The sequence below is a fragment of the Vipera berus genome (genome assembly GCF_964194415.1).
Source record: "Vipera berus genome assembly, chromosome: Z".
In the NCBI taxonomy this organism is placed as follows: Eukaryota; Metazoa; Chordata; class Lepidosauria; order Squamata; family Viperidae; genus Vipera; species Vipera berus.
Genome location: NC_138205.1, coordinates 114,451,443 through 114,469,155, shown reverse-complemented (window position 1 = coordinate 114,469,155; position 17,713 = coordinate 114,451,443). Strand labels below are relative to the sequence as shown.

At 43.6% G+C, this 17,713-nt stretch overlaps 1 protein-coding gene across 1 annotated transcript in view; it reads right to left on the bottom strand.

Moving 5' to 3' along the window:
- The window catches only part of CCDC7 (coiled-coil domain containing 7), a 317,972-nt gene that overhangs the window by 176,494 nt on the left and 123,765 nt on the right, over window positions 1-17,713 (bottom strand). The window contains 8 exon segments of the mRNA XM_081343017.1: window positions 2,050-2,178; window positions 3,040-3,165; window positions 3,704-3,832; window positions 4,028-4,153; window positions 4,518-4,646; window positions 6,369-6,494; window positions 7,290-7,409; window positions 16,803-16,898. Coding sequence (XP_081199143.1) covers window positions 2,050-2,178; window positions 3,040-3,165; window positions 3,704-3,832; window positions 4,028-4,153; window positions 4,518-4,646; window positions 6,369-6,494; window positions 7,290-7,409; window positions 16,803-16,898 — 981 coding nt within the window.

Below are 17,713 nucleotides of genomic sequence, written 5' to 3'. Positions count from 1 at the left end.
ATGGTCTTTGCTACAAGCATACTCATATGCCCCAGATAACTCCACAGGGGGACCTTTTATCCTCAGGCAACTAACCATCCTCTTGTCCTCCTTCAGGAAGCAACAGAAGAGAGATCTACAACTCCTAACGCCAGACTGCGACTCACACACAGCCTTATTTAACCAAGTGAAATATATCACACTTGCTTTTTCCCTCATAAGTTTCCCCTTGGCTAGTAAAGGTAAAGGTAAAGGTTCTCCCGCACATGTGTGCTAGTCGTTTCCGACTCTAGGGGCCGGTGCTCATCTCCGTTTCAAAGCCGAAGAGCCAGCGCTTGTCCGAGGACATCTCCGTGGTCATGTGGCCGGCATGACTAGACGCCAAAGGCGCACGGAACGCTGTTACCTTCCCACCATAGTGGTCCCTATTTTTCTACTTGCATTTTTACGTGCTTTTGAACTGCTAGGTTGGCAGAAGCTGGGACGAGTAACAGGCACTCACTCTGTTACGTGGCACTCAGGATTCGACCCGCCAAACTGCCGACCTTCTGATCGACAAGCTCAGCGTCCTAACCCACTGAGCCACCACGTCCCTTTCCCCTTGGCTAGCTGTTTATAATTCAAAAAATATCAACCGCCTCACCTGTGCATTAGCTAAAAGTCTTAATACAATGTCCAAGCCCTAGAAGCGCTGTATTGGGAGCTTAGACAAATTCACAAAGCATCTTTGATTATTTAGTGCTAAGACACAACCACAATTGTGAGGAGTTTTGAGATACATGTTACTTTACCTTGTCCAAAAACTCCCAGCTCATAGAAGACAATATTAAGGATTTCAAAGAATTAATGAAAAACAGCAGATACAAAAAAGTCCCATTTGATTTAACAGGGCTGCTTATCAGACTTTCACTGGCTAAAAGTCCTCTTCCTGAGAGCCATCTCTATAATCGCCATATGGATCCTTTTTTGTTGCCTCATGCCTCAATAATATGCGAGGCTGTCTTTCTCCTTGCAAACCGCCTAACTGAAACCGCAATCAGATTTCCCTTATGATGCTCCAGATAGACGAAAAATACATGATCTAGCCAGATGAGCCATAGGTTGTGCAATACATACTGTATACATATATATATAGGGCAGAAAAGGGGCAGTTGTAAAAGGAATTCTCTCCCCCCCAGGAATAGAAGATTCCCCCTCCATCAAGAATAATCTTCCAAAGAATAGAAAATAAATCCCCCATAAGAATAAGACAGGAAGCCTTCCTAACTACCGCCAATCTAGCCTAAGGAAACTATATTTCCATTCATAAAATACAGAATTGCCATTCATGAAACCAGACTCTCATTCAGAAATATACAGTGTAACAAGCAATCACCAAAAGACAAAGCCAACAACACAATGGACCACACCTGATCACTCAGGTTAAAACCAAATTAAAAAAACAAAACACCTAAATCACACTTTCCTACATCCTCAAGGTACAGCCATGGAATCATACCCTACAACAAAAAGGAAACTTGCAACAACATTTAAAATATTGTCTCCAGTCACAATGACACAGAAGAAACACACACACACATCAACATGCTTAAAAAAAGGACTCAAAATCATATTTAAAAATTGACCAGATTACAGTCCATTTGCTAGCTACCCCCACAACAAACTCTACTGTTGTTGTTGGGAAATAAATGGATCTTCTTTCCTAAAGCAAATAAGATACCTCACATCTTACTTACCCACATTTGTGTCCCAATGAACATAACTGAGTTTTCCTGCTAAAACCTGGTTTTCATTTTTTTTAAAAAAGCAGTGAAACTTTGTGACAATATTCCATGGACCGGCTCATAATGATGAATTTTTCAGCAGTCAAAAAATTCAGTCACAGCACTGTAGACATTTGTTTGTAAGTAGCAATTCAACTCTTTCTGACAGCCATTCTTAGCAATAGAAAGAGCAGGCACTAAAGAATACATCAAAATATCTAATAGTGCCATCAAGTGGTGACTTCTAACGTTTCATTACTTTTTAATTCAAGCTTCATATGTATTTAAGAGACCACAATAAACATACCATTGATGCTGCCTAGTTGGGTAACCTCAAGCTCCTGAATTTCGTCTAGCTCTTTCTGATTAGAATCTAGTGCTTCCAATAACTGCTTCTTCTTCTCAGACAATTCATGCAACTCATGTACCTCCTTTTCTGAAATTAGAAACTTTATAAACAACCCCTTCAGTAAGCTGCTTGCTTTTACATTGCTTATAAATATATATAAAAAACAACCCTCGATAGTGCCAAAACTGAATACTTAAAAGACATTTAGGGTACAGAAACTTAATTTGAATATTTCAGAAGACAAGTTGATATGGAAAATATTTCTCCACACAGTCACCAGAAGAGGCACAATATGCAGAAAATTTTCTCCTTGATTATTGGAAACTACGGAATGCAACACCCATCAATAGAAGCATAATTATAATTTCTTTCAGAATCAGAGACTGAAAGTATAAATGTAAAGGTGGGCAGAGATGGAATCTTTTTATATTGGATAATGCAAGTAAGCTGATCCAGACAGAAAGATGAATCTCTATGCTTCCTAAAAAAGCACAGAAAAATCAAATATTTTAAGGTAAGTTTTGAACTCAAAATATGAATAAAACCATATGTAAATTATTCTTAGTTATTTGCACAGCATTTCAGGAGAGCTGACAGGCTACTAGAAATGGTATCAGAAAGAACGACTAATGAAATAAATGGTCTGTAAGATTAAATAGTTTATTATACTAGAAACCAAAGAGGCTTCCATGGGGTCCAGTACAAACACAAATTCTGTTAAAATACTCATAAATATAAATGGCAGTAAATATGGAAATTTAAAAAATAATAATGCATGTACCCTGGAATTGTCAAATGTATTTGATTAGATAGATGGAATGGAAAGAACTCCAACTGTTCTCACTCTTATAGCTCACTGATTCCATTGATTACGAGATTTAAAATATGAAAACAATAGATATAATCATTGCATATTTTTCTAAACTTTTAGTAATATTTTTTATTTACCAGAAGGTAATATAAATGTACTAGTTTCCAAAGTCTGACGACATATATTTTGTATACCATCTAGAGTTGCTTTCAGTTCTGTGGTCATTTTTTTTCTTTGCTCAGTTAACTCCTGCAGCTTATTTGCTAAAAAAAATCAATAATAAAATATTATGTATAAAAATAATTAAGATCATTATTATCTAGATTTCAAAAACATATTTGTTATCTTATATTAATATTTCTGGTATCATTTCCCAAGTCAAATGAATCCTGTCTCCCCAAAATTTCTACCCACTCATTAAGTGATTAAATTATGCAACATTTCATACATCCGAGAATGAATATTAAATTTTAAAAGGGGTTTGGAAGGATATTGCTTTTGTCCATAATGTCAGGATTATAATCCATCTTGATCATAATGCTGCTATGCTGAGAATGCCAGCAAAACTAAAGATGTGTTCCTATGCATCTCTCTCCTTAAAATAATACATATAGCAGAAATAAGGCTGCAAAGTTCAGATTAGAATTCAGATTAAAAATTCCCTGATCCAAGCTCCTCTGATTTTTATAACATCAGTATAATCACTATTTTATAAGTTTTCTTATACATTAAACCCATCTTTGATTAAACATATGATTCTATAGATAAATATCCAAGTGTAAGAAACAGCAGCTCAAATACCAGTGATATCGCTTGGTTGAATAGCTGCAAGTTCCTGAACTTCTTCTATCTCTCTCCAATTAGATTCCAACGTTTCAAGTAACTGTCCCTTCTTTTCAGATAGTTTGTGTAAATCATACAATTCCTTTTCTGCAAACAGAAATTTTCTTAATATAATTTTGAGTTTATTTTTTTATTCCCCACTTTTTAAGCATAGTCCTTGATTATGCTTACTGTGAATATGAGAAATGCACTTAAGATGAACATGCTTAATTTGAGTATCTAAGGCCACCTAGGGAGCAGAAATGGCTTGAATATTTCTAACTCTTTTACTTCTCTACCTACCAGAAGGTTGTATAAAGGTAGTTCTTTCTGCAGGTAAATGACATATAACTTGTATGCCATCTAGTGTTGCCTCCAGATCTATGGTCAATTGTCTTCTTTGCTCAGTTAATTCCTGTAACATATGCTCTATAAAAATCCATAATAAAATATTACTTAACATAAAAATAGTTACAATATGTTCTACATATTCATCTTTAATATTATCTATTTTGACATCTCAATTATTAGTATGTGTCTAGAAATTTTGATGTCACTTCCAACCAGGAATAAATTCACATCTTCCCCATTCACAAGATTAAACAAAGCATTTCCTATACTACAGAATGGATATTAACATTATTAAATAGTTTTGACAGGATGAGGTTTTTGCCTGTATTCTCAGGAATGTAACCTACTTTATTACAAGATTTTAACTCTGGTGTGCTGAGAAGGTCATCTTTCCAAATATACATTTGTATTTAAATATTTTAAAAAACCACAGCATACATACCATTGACACTGCCAGGTTGGGCAGCTGCAAGTTCTTGAATTTCTTGTAGCTCTTTCTGATTAGATTCCAGTGATTCCAGTAACTGTTGCTTTAGTTCCAATAGTTCATGCAATTCTTCTAATTCCTTTTCTGCAAATAGAAGTACTAGGACATTAATTTTAAGATTCTGACCTGGCTGCAATGATATTCAGACTTACTGTAATTGTTTCCCCTACCCCTCCTCTCCCTCCAAAGAAGTAGGAAAGAACATTTTTACGTTTTTCTCAGATTTATATTTTGCAAAACTGCTCACACAATTACTCTTTTCTTCTCAATGAACTGAAGCTGAAATGTAAATTAAACTGTTTTGCTGGCACTAGGCAAGACTGAACTGAAAAGTAAAAAAAGAAACATTGTAGGGCAAAGGAAAACAAACCTAATCTATATTAAAATTAGAAGTTAAATGTTTCCCTGTCCAGTCTGACTCCAGGGCATGGTGCTCATTTCTTTTTCTTAGCCAAGGGAACCAGTGTTGTCAAAAGACATTTTCTGTGGTCATGTGGCCAGCATGGTTATATGTCAAAGGCACACAAAACATTACATGGCTTCAAACTACTAGATGGGCAGGAGCTGTGGCAGGAATGAGAGCTCACTCTGTTGTGTAGTACTTGGGTGTCAACCCAGACTGCCAGCTGACTATCTCAGTAAAGTTAACCGCTGAGCCATCACATTCAGCAGTTAAAGATTTTATAATTTGTTTGTTTGTTTGTTTGTAAAAAAATAGTAAGTAAACTTTGCTCTTAGAGGAAGATCAGCTTAATACTCGATCAATCAGTAAGCAGATAGATACTGCCTAAAATATTAGAATGACCATATACCGAAGTTCATCTACCAAAATAAACATGGCTCTGCTTATATTTTCTAGTGAGGGACTATCCCAAACAATAACAGAATAATAGAGTTGGAAGGAACCATGGAAGTCTTGTCCAACCCGCTGCTCAAGCAGGAAATCTTATACTGTTCCAGATAAGTGGTTTTCCAATCTCTGCATTTGTATGTGGTAGAAAAGTGAGAAATCTGATGCTACCATATTTTTATACAAGATATTTTTATTGCAATGAATCCCTTTTTAAACTGTCTTACTTGTAATTTACAGACTGTTTAGAAATCTAAAAATGGTTTAAAATTTAATAAAATCTCATTATAACTGTTTTCTTTAAAGACAGACTTTTTAACAAAAAATAACTGAATCTATCCAGAGATTCAAGATAGTAAAATACAATTCCAAGAATAAAATTTAACATTTTCAGAGCAACCAAAGTATGCAAAGTCTTAAAATCTAGTTGATTTAACTTGATATTAGCTGTTGAAGATTAGTATTCCCTTAACACTAACTCTTAACACTAGTTAATTTTTGTTTAACAAGAGAAATAGCAAGAAAGGTGGGGTGCCATTGAAATACATTAAGAGCAGACTGTGACAACTGGAGTAAGTACATGCAAAATAAGAGCAATAACTGATTATAATAATCTTAGCATCTGTCAAAGACCACATTCAAGGCGTAAAAGAAATTTTTGAAAGAGAAGAAGGGAATTGATTTAGTTAAATGTACAGAAGTTGCTGATCCAAAGTATCATCATTCCAAAGATGGCATAAATGTTTGTTGTACAGTTGAGTAGTATGAAAATTTCAATTTCCAAACTCCAAAGATTGGAGTTTGGAGAAAATGGTAAATTAGTTGCATACATTTATTTCCCTGAATATATGAGTTTATGGATTATACAGTTTTAAAGTTATATTTGTTAATTTTTCATTTGTTCTCAGCAAGAGCTCTGATACCAATAGTTCTTTGTGTACCTCTGATATACTCACCTTGAAGTCTGCTTTCAATAGTAAGTCCTGGAGCGTGAGACCATGCCCTTTGGATATTCTGCAGATTTTGTTCTAAATGCTGAGCCACTTCATTTCTTAATTCAGTTAATTCTTTTATTTTTAAATCTGTGAAAACAGATACTTTCTCCTACATTTTGCATTCATTGTGTTGGAAAATATTAATTTTGGACTAAATAGCATTTTTATTATCTAATAATTTATTTTAAAAAATACATTACCTGACTACTATGTAATAAAGATACAGGTAGTCCTTACCTAACAATCCTATTTGGTACTGGCAACTCTGCCACTAAGTGAAGTGTTGCTATGTGTGAAATCACATGATTACAACTGTGCTTTCTGACTGGAAAGAGACAAGGCTATCTCAATTTCCCATCTACAGCTTTTCTCTGCATCTTAACCATTCACCCTTTACAATGCTTATGTGACAGTTTCTTGTTTTGTACATATAAAAAGCTATACAATCATGCTACATCTGCAGTCCTGGGCTAGGAACTATAGGTATGTTACACAAAAAGCTTCTAGTACACTTTCCCTCCAATCTCTCTGCCAGAGAAAAAAGTAACTGACTTCTGTACGCAATCTCTCCTTTGTTTATTTTATGACACATTCACATCATATTTCAGTAAAAAGGATATACAAACATATATCTAAATTACAAATATAAATTTTACTTCATTTGTTGTAGCATGCTAGAAAGAATAGGAACTGTCTCACAAAGGGGGGAAATTCCACAGCCTTAGTACTTCTGATTATATTTGAATGCTTGCTATGGAATTAATGGAAAACAAAGAACAAACAGAGTCATACTGACATTGCTTCATCTTTCATTTGCACTTCACATCCTGGTTTTCATTTCTACTAGTCTTATAATTAGTCTTATGTAGAGACTATACTTACCAGCAATAATGCTTGGTTGGGTAGCTGCAAGAGTCTCAGCTTCTTCTAGTTCCTTTACATTTGATTTCAAAATTGCAAGCAAAGATAGGTTTTGTTTTGCCAGTTTATCAAGCTTCTTCTCTACAAAATAAGAAATACTTTAAAACAGGGCTTTTTCACCGGTGGTACACATACCACTGGTGGTACATCAGCACCTGGCATATGATACGCGCACAACGGGTTGAAAAGCACTGTAAAAAAAGTGTAAAAAAACAAGTGTGAAAACAGATGAAGTGAAGCAGCAGCAGCACCGCACAGGCTTTTGGGAAAGTCAACTGGAGCTGTGTGAAATGTTGCCTGGGTTCTGCTGAGAGTCCAGGATTAGTGCACGCAGCTCCAGCTGACTGGCAGCAGCCTTGGAGGTGGCAGGCAGCCCCATGCAGTCTTCAGGTGGAGATTCAACTGGAGCTGTGTGTGGTGCTACCTGGGTCCTGCTGAGAGCCCAGGATGAGTGCAAGCAGCTACAGCTGATCAGTGTTTCCAGTGCACCAGGAAGAGAAAAGGAGGAGGGAGAGAGAAAGGAAAGGCTATAAAAGTAGCAGGCTTTAGCGGGAGAGGGAGAGAAAAAAGACAACAGTGGGGAAGAGAAGGGGATGGCAAAAGAGAGACAGAGAAGCACAGCCTTGAGAGCAGTAAGCTGGAAGTGCACTGAAGAGAAAAGGGGGGGGGGGGAAGGAGACGATATAAAAGAAGGGGGGAGAGAAGAGAGGATATAAAAGGAGGAGGGCAGAGAAAAGATATAAAAGAAGGGGGAGAAGATATAAAAGAGGAGAGAAGAGAGGATATAAAAGAAGGAGGGGGGAGAGAACAAGATATAAAAGGAGGAGGGGTGAGAAATTTGTTAAATGAGTTTTGCCCCATTTTATGACTTTTCTTGCCACATTTGTTAAGTGAATCACTGCAGTTGTTAAATTAGCAACACAGTTGTTAAGTGAATCTGGCTTCCCCAGTGACTTTGCTTGTCAGAAGACTGAAAAATGAATTTTTTTTATTTTTTTTTTATTTTAATCCCATTTATATCCCGCCCTTCTCCGAAGACTCAGGGCGGCTTACAATCTAAGCACAAATCAATGTGCTCACATCATCCTGGGACAATGCGACCATCATAAATATGAATCGGTTGTCAAGCATGTAAAAATGTAAATCACATGACCCTGGGGATGCTGCAATGGTCATAAGTGTGAAAACTGGTCATAAGTCACTTTTTTCAGTGGCATTGTAACTTCAAACAGTCACTAAGCAAATTGTTGTAAGTCAAGGACTAGCTATACTTTATCACTTTTTTCCCTTTTTTTGGTCATCAAGTTTTTGACAGCTTGGTAGGCTGATGGTGGTACTCAAATATTGCCATATCCTAAAAGTGGTACAATCTGTGAAAAGGTTGAAAAGCTCTGCTCTAAACCGGGCTTTTCAACCTTTTCACCCATTGTACCACTTTTAGAATAAGGCAATATCCAAGTACCACCAGTTACTTGACCCCCCCAAAAAAGAAAAAAAATGATAAAGTACAAGTAGTCCTCGACTTACAACAATTCGCTTAGTGACTGTTTGAAGTTACAATGGCACTGAAAAGTGAATTGTGACCATTTTTCACACTTATGACTGTTGCAGCATCCCCAGGGTCATGTGATTTACATTTGGATGATTGGCAACTGATTCATACTTATAACATTCAGTGTCCCAGGGTCATGTGATCAATGGCCAGGTCATCACTCAGATTGTGGGTGCCTGGGGGGGGGATCCGTGGATCTCTGGTGGAGGGGAGTGGGACTGGGATGGGTGCCTTCCCTCTCTCCCATTGTCCCTTCCTTCCTTCTTTCTTTCCTTTCCTTCTCTCCCTCTTTGTCCCTTCCTTCCTTCCCTCCCTCCCTCCCTCCCTCCATCCTGTGCTACGCCGCCCAGATCCCAGCCTGGTTTTGGCAGGTAGCAGCGCATTCTCATCCACACAGAGCAGCTGGGCAAAGTAAAACCACTGACATCACAGCCCTGCCTGTTCACGCACAAAGGCAGAGGAGAGCACCTGTGCCTCAGCCTCTGCGCATGCACACAGGCAGGGTGGAGAGGTCACCGGTTCACCTCCTGTTTTCAGGCACATACATTACGAACCGGCTACTACTCCCAGTCATTTTTCCCCTACCGAAGCACAGTGTTTGAGCCAGGTTCCCCAATCCTCTCCGTGTACATCGTTCTTCCCATAGCTCTCCCCAGCGCTGTCAAGAGATACCCATTTCTGGCCGCATTGCTACCGTTCTTAAGTTACATTTGCACCCGCCCGAAGGAAGAGACTCACGCTTTTCTCCCTCCTCCAAAGGAAACAAACCCGCATCGCCACCAAGTCACCCTTCCTTCAGGCGAAGTAATCTCTGGACCCAACTTTGAGACTGTTTTAGCCTAAAGCAGAGAGTCGGAGAGCTGCATCACTCATACCGTTTGGATTCTCCTTTTACGCCCTGGGAGCAGCTTGCCTTTCAAACCTCCGATATATAACAGAAAGGGAACCTGCTGCAAAGGCGCGTCTCGCAGAGTCTTTCCCAAGCGACGCCTGCACTCCACTGCTGCAGAAAAAGAAGCACTGCGTTTCCCACCACTGCAGGCAGCCCGGGTCCTGTGAGAGGCCAAGTGGGAACAAAGCAGCCCTAGGGTCTGTGCTGCAGAAAAGCCGCAAGCGCCGGTGTCACCTGGGCTCTTGCCCAGCAAACGTGCTTGCGGAAAAGAGGCTGCTTGCTAAGTGAGCTGGGCAGCAGGCCGGGATCAGCGTTTCTAAGCGTGACTCAGCTGATCCCAGGCTCCTGCCCGGCTCGCTTGCGGAAAAGAGGCTGCTTGCTAAGTGAGCCCAGGATCAGCCGAGTTGCGCTTAGAAATTGCACTCAGAAACGCTGATCCTGGGCTGCTGCCCAGCTCACTTAGCAAGCAGCCTCTTTTCCGCAAGCAAGTTAGCCGGGCAGGAGCCCGGATCAGCGTTTCTGAACTTGATTTCTAAGCGTGACTGAGCTGATCCCAGGCTTCCGCCCAGCTCGCTTGCGGAAAAGAGGCTGCTTGCTAAGTGAGCCCAGGATCAGCTGAGTCGTGCTCAGAAGTCACGCTCAGAAATGCTGATCCCAGGCTCCTGCCCGGCTCGCTTGCGGAAAAGAGGCTGCTTGCTAAGTGACCTGGGCAGCAGCCCGGGATCAGCGTTTCTGAACGCGATTTCTAAGCGCGACTCAGCTGATCACAGTCTCCTGCCCAGCTCACTTAGCAAGCAGCTTATTTTCTGCAAGCAAGTGAGCCAGGCAGGAGCCCGGATCAGCGTTTCTGAGCGTGATTTCTGAGTGTAACTCAGCTGATTCCAGCAGTGGCGTAGCGTGGAGGGTGCAGGGGGGGGCGGCCGCACCGGGCGCAACATCTGGGGGGGCGCCCATTAAGCTCACCGGAGGGGGACGATTCCGCTTCGCCGAGGGTCGGAGGAGCGAGTGAGTGAGCGAGCGAGCGAGCGAGCGGGCGAAGCGTAGAAAGCAACCGCATTCGCTGCGCCCAGCCAGAGCGGGATCCCGTCCTCTCGCGGCTGCGGATCGCCTCCTTTCTCGGGTGGGGGTGGGGAGGCTTGGCGGTGTCTTGCCTCCCTCTCTTTCTCCTGCCGCGGCTCTCCTCCGCTTGGCTCTCAACCTGCAAGCCCGGCCCCCCCGACCCAGCTCCCGCCCCCGTCTCCTCCTTTCCCGGAGGTAAAGATAACAACTGCAGCTGCCGCACTTGTGGCTGCTTGCTGCTGCTGCTCCTCCTCCTCCTCCTCCTGCCGTATTGACTCTCTGCGGCCACTCGGTTCCCCCTGCAGGAGGCGATCGGGACCGCCCCCCCGACACACGTCGCCAGCAGCGAGAGTTTCCAGCCAGGCCGGCGAATCTTTGGGGCGAGGTGCCAAAGAGAAGGAGGCGGCTTGGCTTGGATAAGCAGCGTCTGGGCAGAAAATAGGTCGGGCGCCGCAGCAAGTATGAATTCCTGGGGTACAGCCTAAGCAGGCAAAGCTGCAGGGTGGGTTGGTTGGCTTTTCCGGCTTTGGAATAACCTTGGGAAGCTGAGGCATTGTAAGTTGGAAGTCATTGTTTGTCGCCTAACATGTTGGGTCAACCCCACGCCACATGCTAAGCCATAAACCGTGGTTGGTATCCAGGGTTTAGGACAAGATGGAGAAAACTAGCCAATTGTGGGATCATAAATCTTGATGAAGCCCATCATCGCTCCATGTGATGTATGCACTCAATCTACAAACGTACGGTAGTCCAAGCCTATTCACATCTGTTGTAAGGTCATTCTCTTGTGGGGTTTATCCTGACGTCCACTAAGAGTGGAACAAACATGCCCCATTAACCATTTTCAACGCCATGTCCTCTCTTTGTCTCATCCTAAATCACAGCTGAGGCACCTTAAAGTTGCCTTGTTTCAGTTTTAAACTAGCATTTTCCCTATTCTCCAGAGACCCTTTTTTGCCTTGAACCTAACTCAGGGGTAGGCAACCTTGGCTCTTTTATGACTCATGGACTTCAACTCCCAGAATTCCTGAGCTAGTGGAAGAGACTCGAATGCTAAAATCCACAGGTTAGGGGGCGCAAATTACTTGCCTTGCCCCGGGTGCTGACAACCCACGCTACGCCACTGGATTCCAGGCTTCCACCCGGCTCACTTGCTTGTGGAAAAGAGGCTGCTTGCTAAGTGAGCTGGGCAGGAGCCCGGGATCAGCTGAGTCGCGCTTAGAAATCACGCTCAGAAATGCTGATGCTGGGCTGCTGCCCAGGTCACTTAACAAGCAGCCTCTTTTCCGCAAGCGAACCGGGAAGGAGCCCGGATCAGCGTTTCTGAGCGCGATTTCTGAGCGCAGCTCAGCTAATCCCGGGCTTCCACCCATCTCACTTGCTTGTAGAAAAGAGGCTGCTTGCTAAGTGAGCCAGGCAGGAGCCCGGAATCAGCTGAGTTGCATTCAGAAGTCACTCTCAGAAACGCTGATCCCGGGCTCCTGCCTGGCTGAGATTCCGGATTTGAGCCACCAACCAGAGAACACCGCTGTTCAGCTGGGACTCCAGATCCGACGCCACATAACGCCAGCCAGGTGCTCGCGTACCACCGGTTGAAAAGCCCTGTACTAGACAACACAATGTGAACAGTACAGACTTCAAGTTTCTAGGCTCTATAATATCTCAAGACTTAAAATGAACACCTAACATCAAAAATGTCATCAAAAAAAACACACCAAAGAATGTTCTTCCTGCATCAATTCAAAAAGCTCAGACTGCCCAAAGAGCTGCTGATACAATTCTACAAAGGAATTATTGAGTCTGCCATTTGCACCTCTATAACTATCTGGTTTGGCATTGCAACCAAACAAGATAGACACAGACTTCAACGGATAGTTAGAACTGCAGTAAAAACAACTGCTATCAGCCTACCTGTATAATGCACGAGCCAGAAAGAGAGCTTTCACATGCTGGACATAAACTATTTCAACTTCTTCCCTCAAGAAGTTGTTATAGAGCACGGGTCGGCAACCCGCGGCTCCGGAGCCGCATGCGGCTCTTTGAGCCATCTCCTGCCGCTCCCAGTCGCCTGGTGCGCGCGCACCTCTCCGAACGGGTAGAGGTGCGCGCGCAGCTCTCCAAACCTTTGGAGAGGTATGCGCGCAGCTCTCCAAACCTTCAAGGCGGCGCTCAGCCCAGAGAAGCGGGAACTGGAGAGGCCACGATTTCCCCTCCAGAGGAAGAAGGCGCTGGATGCGGCTGGCCCCGCAGGGAAGGGGGAGCGGCGGGGGGACGGAAAAGTCGCAGAAACGGCAGGAGAGATGCTGACTGGCGGTGGCCTCGGAGGAGGCGGAGGGGGGGGAGGGAGGGAAGGGTGACCGGGTGGGGGAGGGGGGGGTGAGCCAGAAGGAAAAGGGAAACTCATCCTGCAGAGCGGTTGCGAAAAGAGGGAGGAGATAAGCCAGCCCGGTACCTGGATCCGCTTCCTGTGTCTCCTCCCCTCTGCCATCATGTCCCCGTTTGGTCTCCTGGTGACGTGGGGCTGAGCCGGAAAAGGGGGAGGGGGAGACCGAGGGAGGGAGGGACGGAGGGAGGGAGGAAGGAAGAGAGACGGAGCCAGCATCAGCCAGCGGGCTCACGAGGGGCAGCAACCTCGCGAGAGGCCGCGCGCAATCCATTAGGTAACGCGCACGAGCCCTTGGGGAGGCGGGGCGGGAGCGTGGTCCGGCCGCTGGGCTTCCTTTCCCTCTTGTCCGCATCTCTGCAAGGAATTGCGTTGTTTGGGGACGGCGACGCTCGCCCATTCACACGCTGTCCAAACGCTGGTCATTTGCTGCGGGGCTCCCGCTTGGAAGGGAAGGTGCGGTGAAGAGGCCGGGCTTCCTTCGGGGGGCCTTTCATTCCTGTACAAGGGGGAAGGGGAACTCTCTGTGCTTTTGTGTGTGCGTGTGTGTGTGTGTGTGGCCCATCTGCAAAGCTGCCGAGGAAGGAGAAGCGGGATACTGGTTGGGTGGGGGAGCGGCAAAAGCAGGGGGGGGAGAGAGAGAAACGGCTCCGCCTTTGGTTCCCCCTCCTAAAGCACAGGGGCGCTAGAGAAAGTTTGGAGTTGGGTAAGGAAGCACAAAATTCAGGAAGGAAAGCGGGGCGGCGGGCGAACGGGAGAACCGGGAGCATTGGGGGGGCAGAGGGGAGCGATTACTGTCTCGCTACTAAAACGAGGGCCGGCCACTCTGCTGGGGCGAGCGTGCCTGTCCTGCTCCCTTTCTCTTCCAAGCGGTGCTGCTCAGCGGAGACGGCGACGACGACCTCGGAGTCACAGCCTAGGAATGCTAAGAATGCGGGGCGGCCGCCGGCAGTGGAAGGCAGGAAACATTGGGGCTTGAGATCTCGCTTTCCCCCCCCTCTTCCTCCCTCTCTCGTGCTTTACACACACACGCACACACAAAAGCACAGAGAGTTCCCCTTCCCCCTTGTACAGGAATGAAAGGCCCCCCCGAAGGAAGCCCGGAGACCTGCCGCGTTGACGAACACGGCAGCTGTGCAAACGGGATGGCGGCGGTTTGGAGAGTGCGCACGCACCTCTCCCAAGGACGGCGGCGGCTTTCTGACACCACCGGCTGGAATCGCACCCGTTAGCAGCAGCTCCAGGAGCGTCCGCCGGGGCAAACGAGGGGAAGGGCGGCTCCCCCAGCCTCGCAAATTCTCGGGAGCAAGGACCGGGTTTCTGCTCGGAGTTAGGGGGGAGCGCAGCTCGCATGGTCTGGCTTCGTCCTCTGGCCCGGCCCAAACGCCGCCTCTCTCGCCCCCTGCGCCGGGGCCAGGCTGGGCACGCAAGGCATTGTTCCCCTCCCACAGGGCAGCCGCGGAGCAGACAAAGAAGGGAGGGACGTGCTCCCTCCTTCTGCCCCCCTCCGGAAAAGCGGGCGGGGGGCGGGCTTCCTGGCCGGGCTTCTTTGGGATGCTGGCGCCTGAACAAAGGGCGGGAGCCGCCCAAGGTGGGCTGCAGCAACTCGCTTCTCTGCCCCCCCCTCCAGGCAAGCGGGGCTTCGTCCCCCGCCTCTCCGGACCTGCCCGTGGCGCTCTGACCCTCCCACTTTTAAAAGCCGCTGTTCTTAGGAGAAAAGCCCCCGTCGCCCCCTCCCCCCTGCGCGCGCCGGCCTGGCCCTGTTTGACGAACGCGGCAGGTCTCCGGACGGGACGGCGCGCACCTCTCCAAAGGGGAGACCCATCGCCGCGCAGGTGCCTCATATTTTGCACATGCGCAAAATGTTTTTTGCTGGACGCATGCGCGCACACTTTTTGCGGCTCCCACTTTTTTGTTTGTGTGACGGAACTGGTTCTGAGTGGCTCTTTTCCTTTTTCCGGTTGCCGACCCGTTATAGAGCATTGCACGCCAAAACAACTAGACACAAGGACACTTTCCCCCCCATGCCATCACTCCACTAAGCAAATAATTCCCACAACACTGTCAAACTACCTATTAGGGCTGTATTCCTATTATCCTTCTCATCTTTCCTATTACCTATTTCCTTATCTTCTTACAATTATAATTTTGGCACTTGTAACTTACAATTTATTTTCTTTTATTTAGTATCCTAGTATGATTTATGTTGATTGCCTAATTAGTATCTTATGACTATCACTGAGTGTTGTATCTTATAATTTATGATGAATGTATTTTATGATGATTATGGTAATTGTTTATCACTTGGTGCTTATATGTATACTGAGAGCTTATGCACCAGAGACAAATTTCTTGTGTGTCCAATCACATTTGGTCAATAAAGAATTCTAATTCTAATTTCTAGAAGCTCAACAACTTTTTCTGTATCATGGTGACCACACTTGGATGAAGTATTCCAAGTGTGTCTTACCAAATCAGCATATAGCAGCACTAATGCTTCATGTGATCTTGATACTATTCCTCTGTTAATGCACCCTAGGACTGGCCTTTTTGGCAGCTACAGCAAATGTTGGCTCATATTTTAAGCGGTTGTTCACTAGAACTTCAAGATCTTTCAAACAGCTACTGATACTGACTAAGGTTCTACCTATTATATTGTATGTGCACTTTGTTTTTCTTGCCTAAGTATAATATCTTACTCTTTTCACCACTGAATTGCATTTTGTTGGATAGGACCCTGTGTTTAAACTTATAAAGATCCTTCTTGATCTTGTGCCTATCTTCTGAAGTGTTTGCTGTTCCCCCCAGCTTGTAATTATCTGCAAATATGTTCCCCTTCTATCCCCACATCTAAATCATTGATGAAGATATTGAATAATACTGGTCCTAAAACTGAGCCTTGAGGTACTCCTCTGCATATTTCCCTCCATGTAGATGTAGCTCCATTAAAGACTACATGTTGAGTGTAATTAGTCAGCAGTTACGAATACTTCTAATGGTGCTGCTGTCTAATGCACATTTTTCTATCTTACCAAGACGTTTGTTATGCTTGTTGTCCACAGTATTTCACTAGTCCACTTATTTAGTCAGTTTGTTAAAGAATGCAGTAAGATTTGTCTAGCATGATTGTTTTTGACAAACCAATATTGGCTTCTAATGATATCTTTTCCTGCTTACTTATCTTCCTAGATCTACCCAGGTTTTGTTATTAGGTTGATTGTCATTTCTGGTATCTTTCTTTTTCTTTTTTTCCCCTTTCTTTCTTTCTTTCTTTCTTTCTTTCTTTCTTTCTTTCTTTCTTTCTTTCTTTCTTTCTTTCTTTTTTTTTTAGATGGGAACCACATTAGCTATTTTCCAGTCCTCTGGTAGTTTCTCAGTGAACCATTCTCAAGTGAACCGCCCTGAGTCCTTCGGGAAAGGGCGGTATATAAATGTAATAAAAAAAATTAAAAAAATAAATATTTCTTTGCTTTGTTTGCAAAAAGAGCTGGCCTACTAGATCACATCGGTTTCCTGTTAAAACTTTGCCTGTAACAACCTATCACAATTTATGTTTTGTATTAAACTTATTTTCTTTTGCTAAAGTACCTTCAATGAATCTAGCACTTTCAAGTTCTTGTTGATTTGCCTCCAGATTATCAACCAATAGTGCTCCTTGTTTTTCCAATTCTTTTACTCTGTTCTCTATAAAAAGAGAAAACATACTTTAAATAATTCAAGTGTTGAGGCTTTTAATATGAAAATTAAGCAAAAAAGCATTAAATTGAGTACCATATTTGTATAAACATATATCATTCTGTGAAAAGAATTTTCATAGCTGTAGAAAGAATTTAAACTCAAAATAAGATTTATTCCTATACCATCTCTAACATGACTCACAAGTAACTGAAAGTAGAAATCTACGTATGTTGCAAATAAAGTCAATACAATCTTGCATAGATTGTTAATCCACTTCCTCCTCTTGTAATTAATGGCCAGGATAAACTAATTAAATAATAAATAATAGAGAAAATCCTTTCGTAAAACAGAATTTCCATACATTTCCAAAGATAGCACACAAAGTCAGTACATACTGTCTCAAAGCACTCTTGATAGATAGCTGCCTAGCTTCTACTTGAACATATCCAACTGAAAGCCTCTATCATTCAGGATAAGTAAGCCATTATCAAATTACTTTTTGTTAGACCAGTTCAGTTACAATCTGCCTTTTAAGTAACTCAATCAACAAAGAATGAGCTATATCTCTCTTCTGTGTGACATCCTTTAAAGCAGTGTTTTTTAGTCTTGGCAACTTTAAAATGTGTGGAATTCAATTCCCAGAATTTCCCAGCCAACTTGCTGGGAATTGAAATCCACACATCGTAAAGTTGCCAAGGTTAAAAAATATTGTTTTAAAATATCAGAATGCTACATAACTCCCATCAATTTATCAAGGATGAATATGATAATTCCTTCAATTTCTTCAAAAATGCCCAGTCCTCAATTATCCTTCTTTTAGT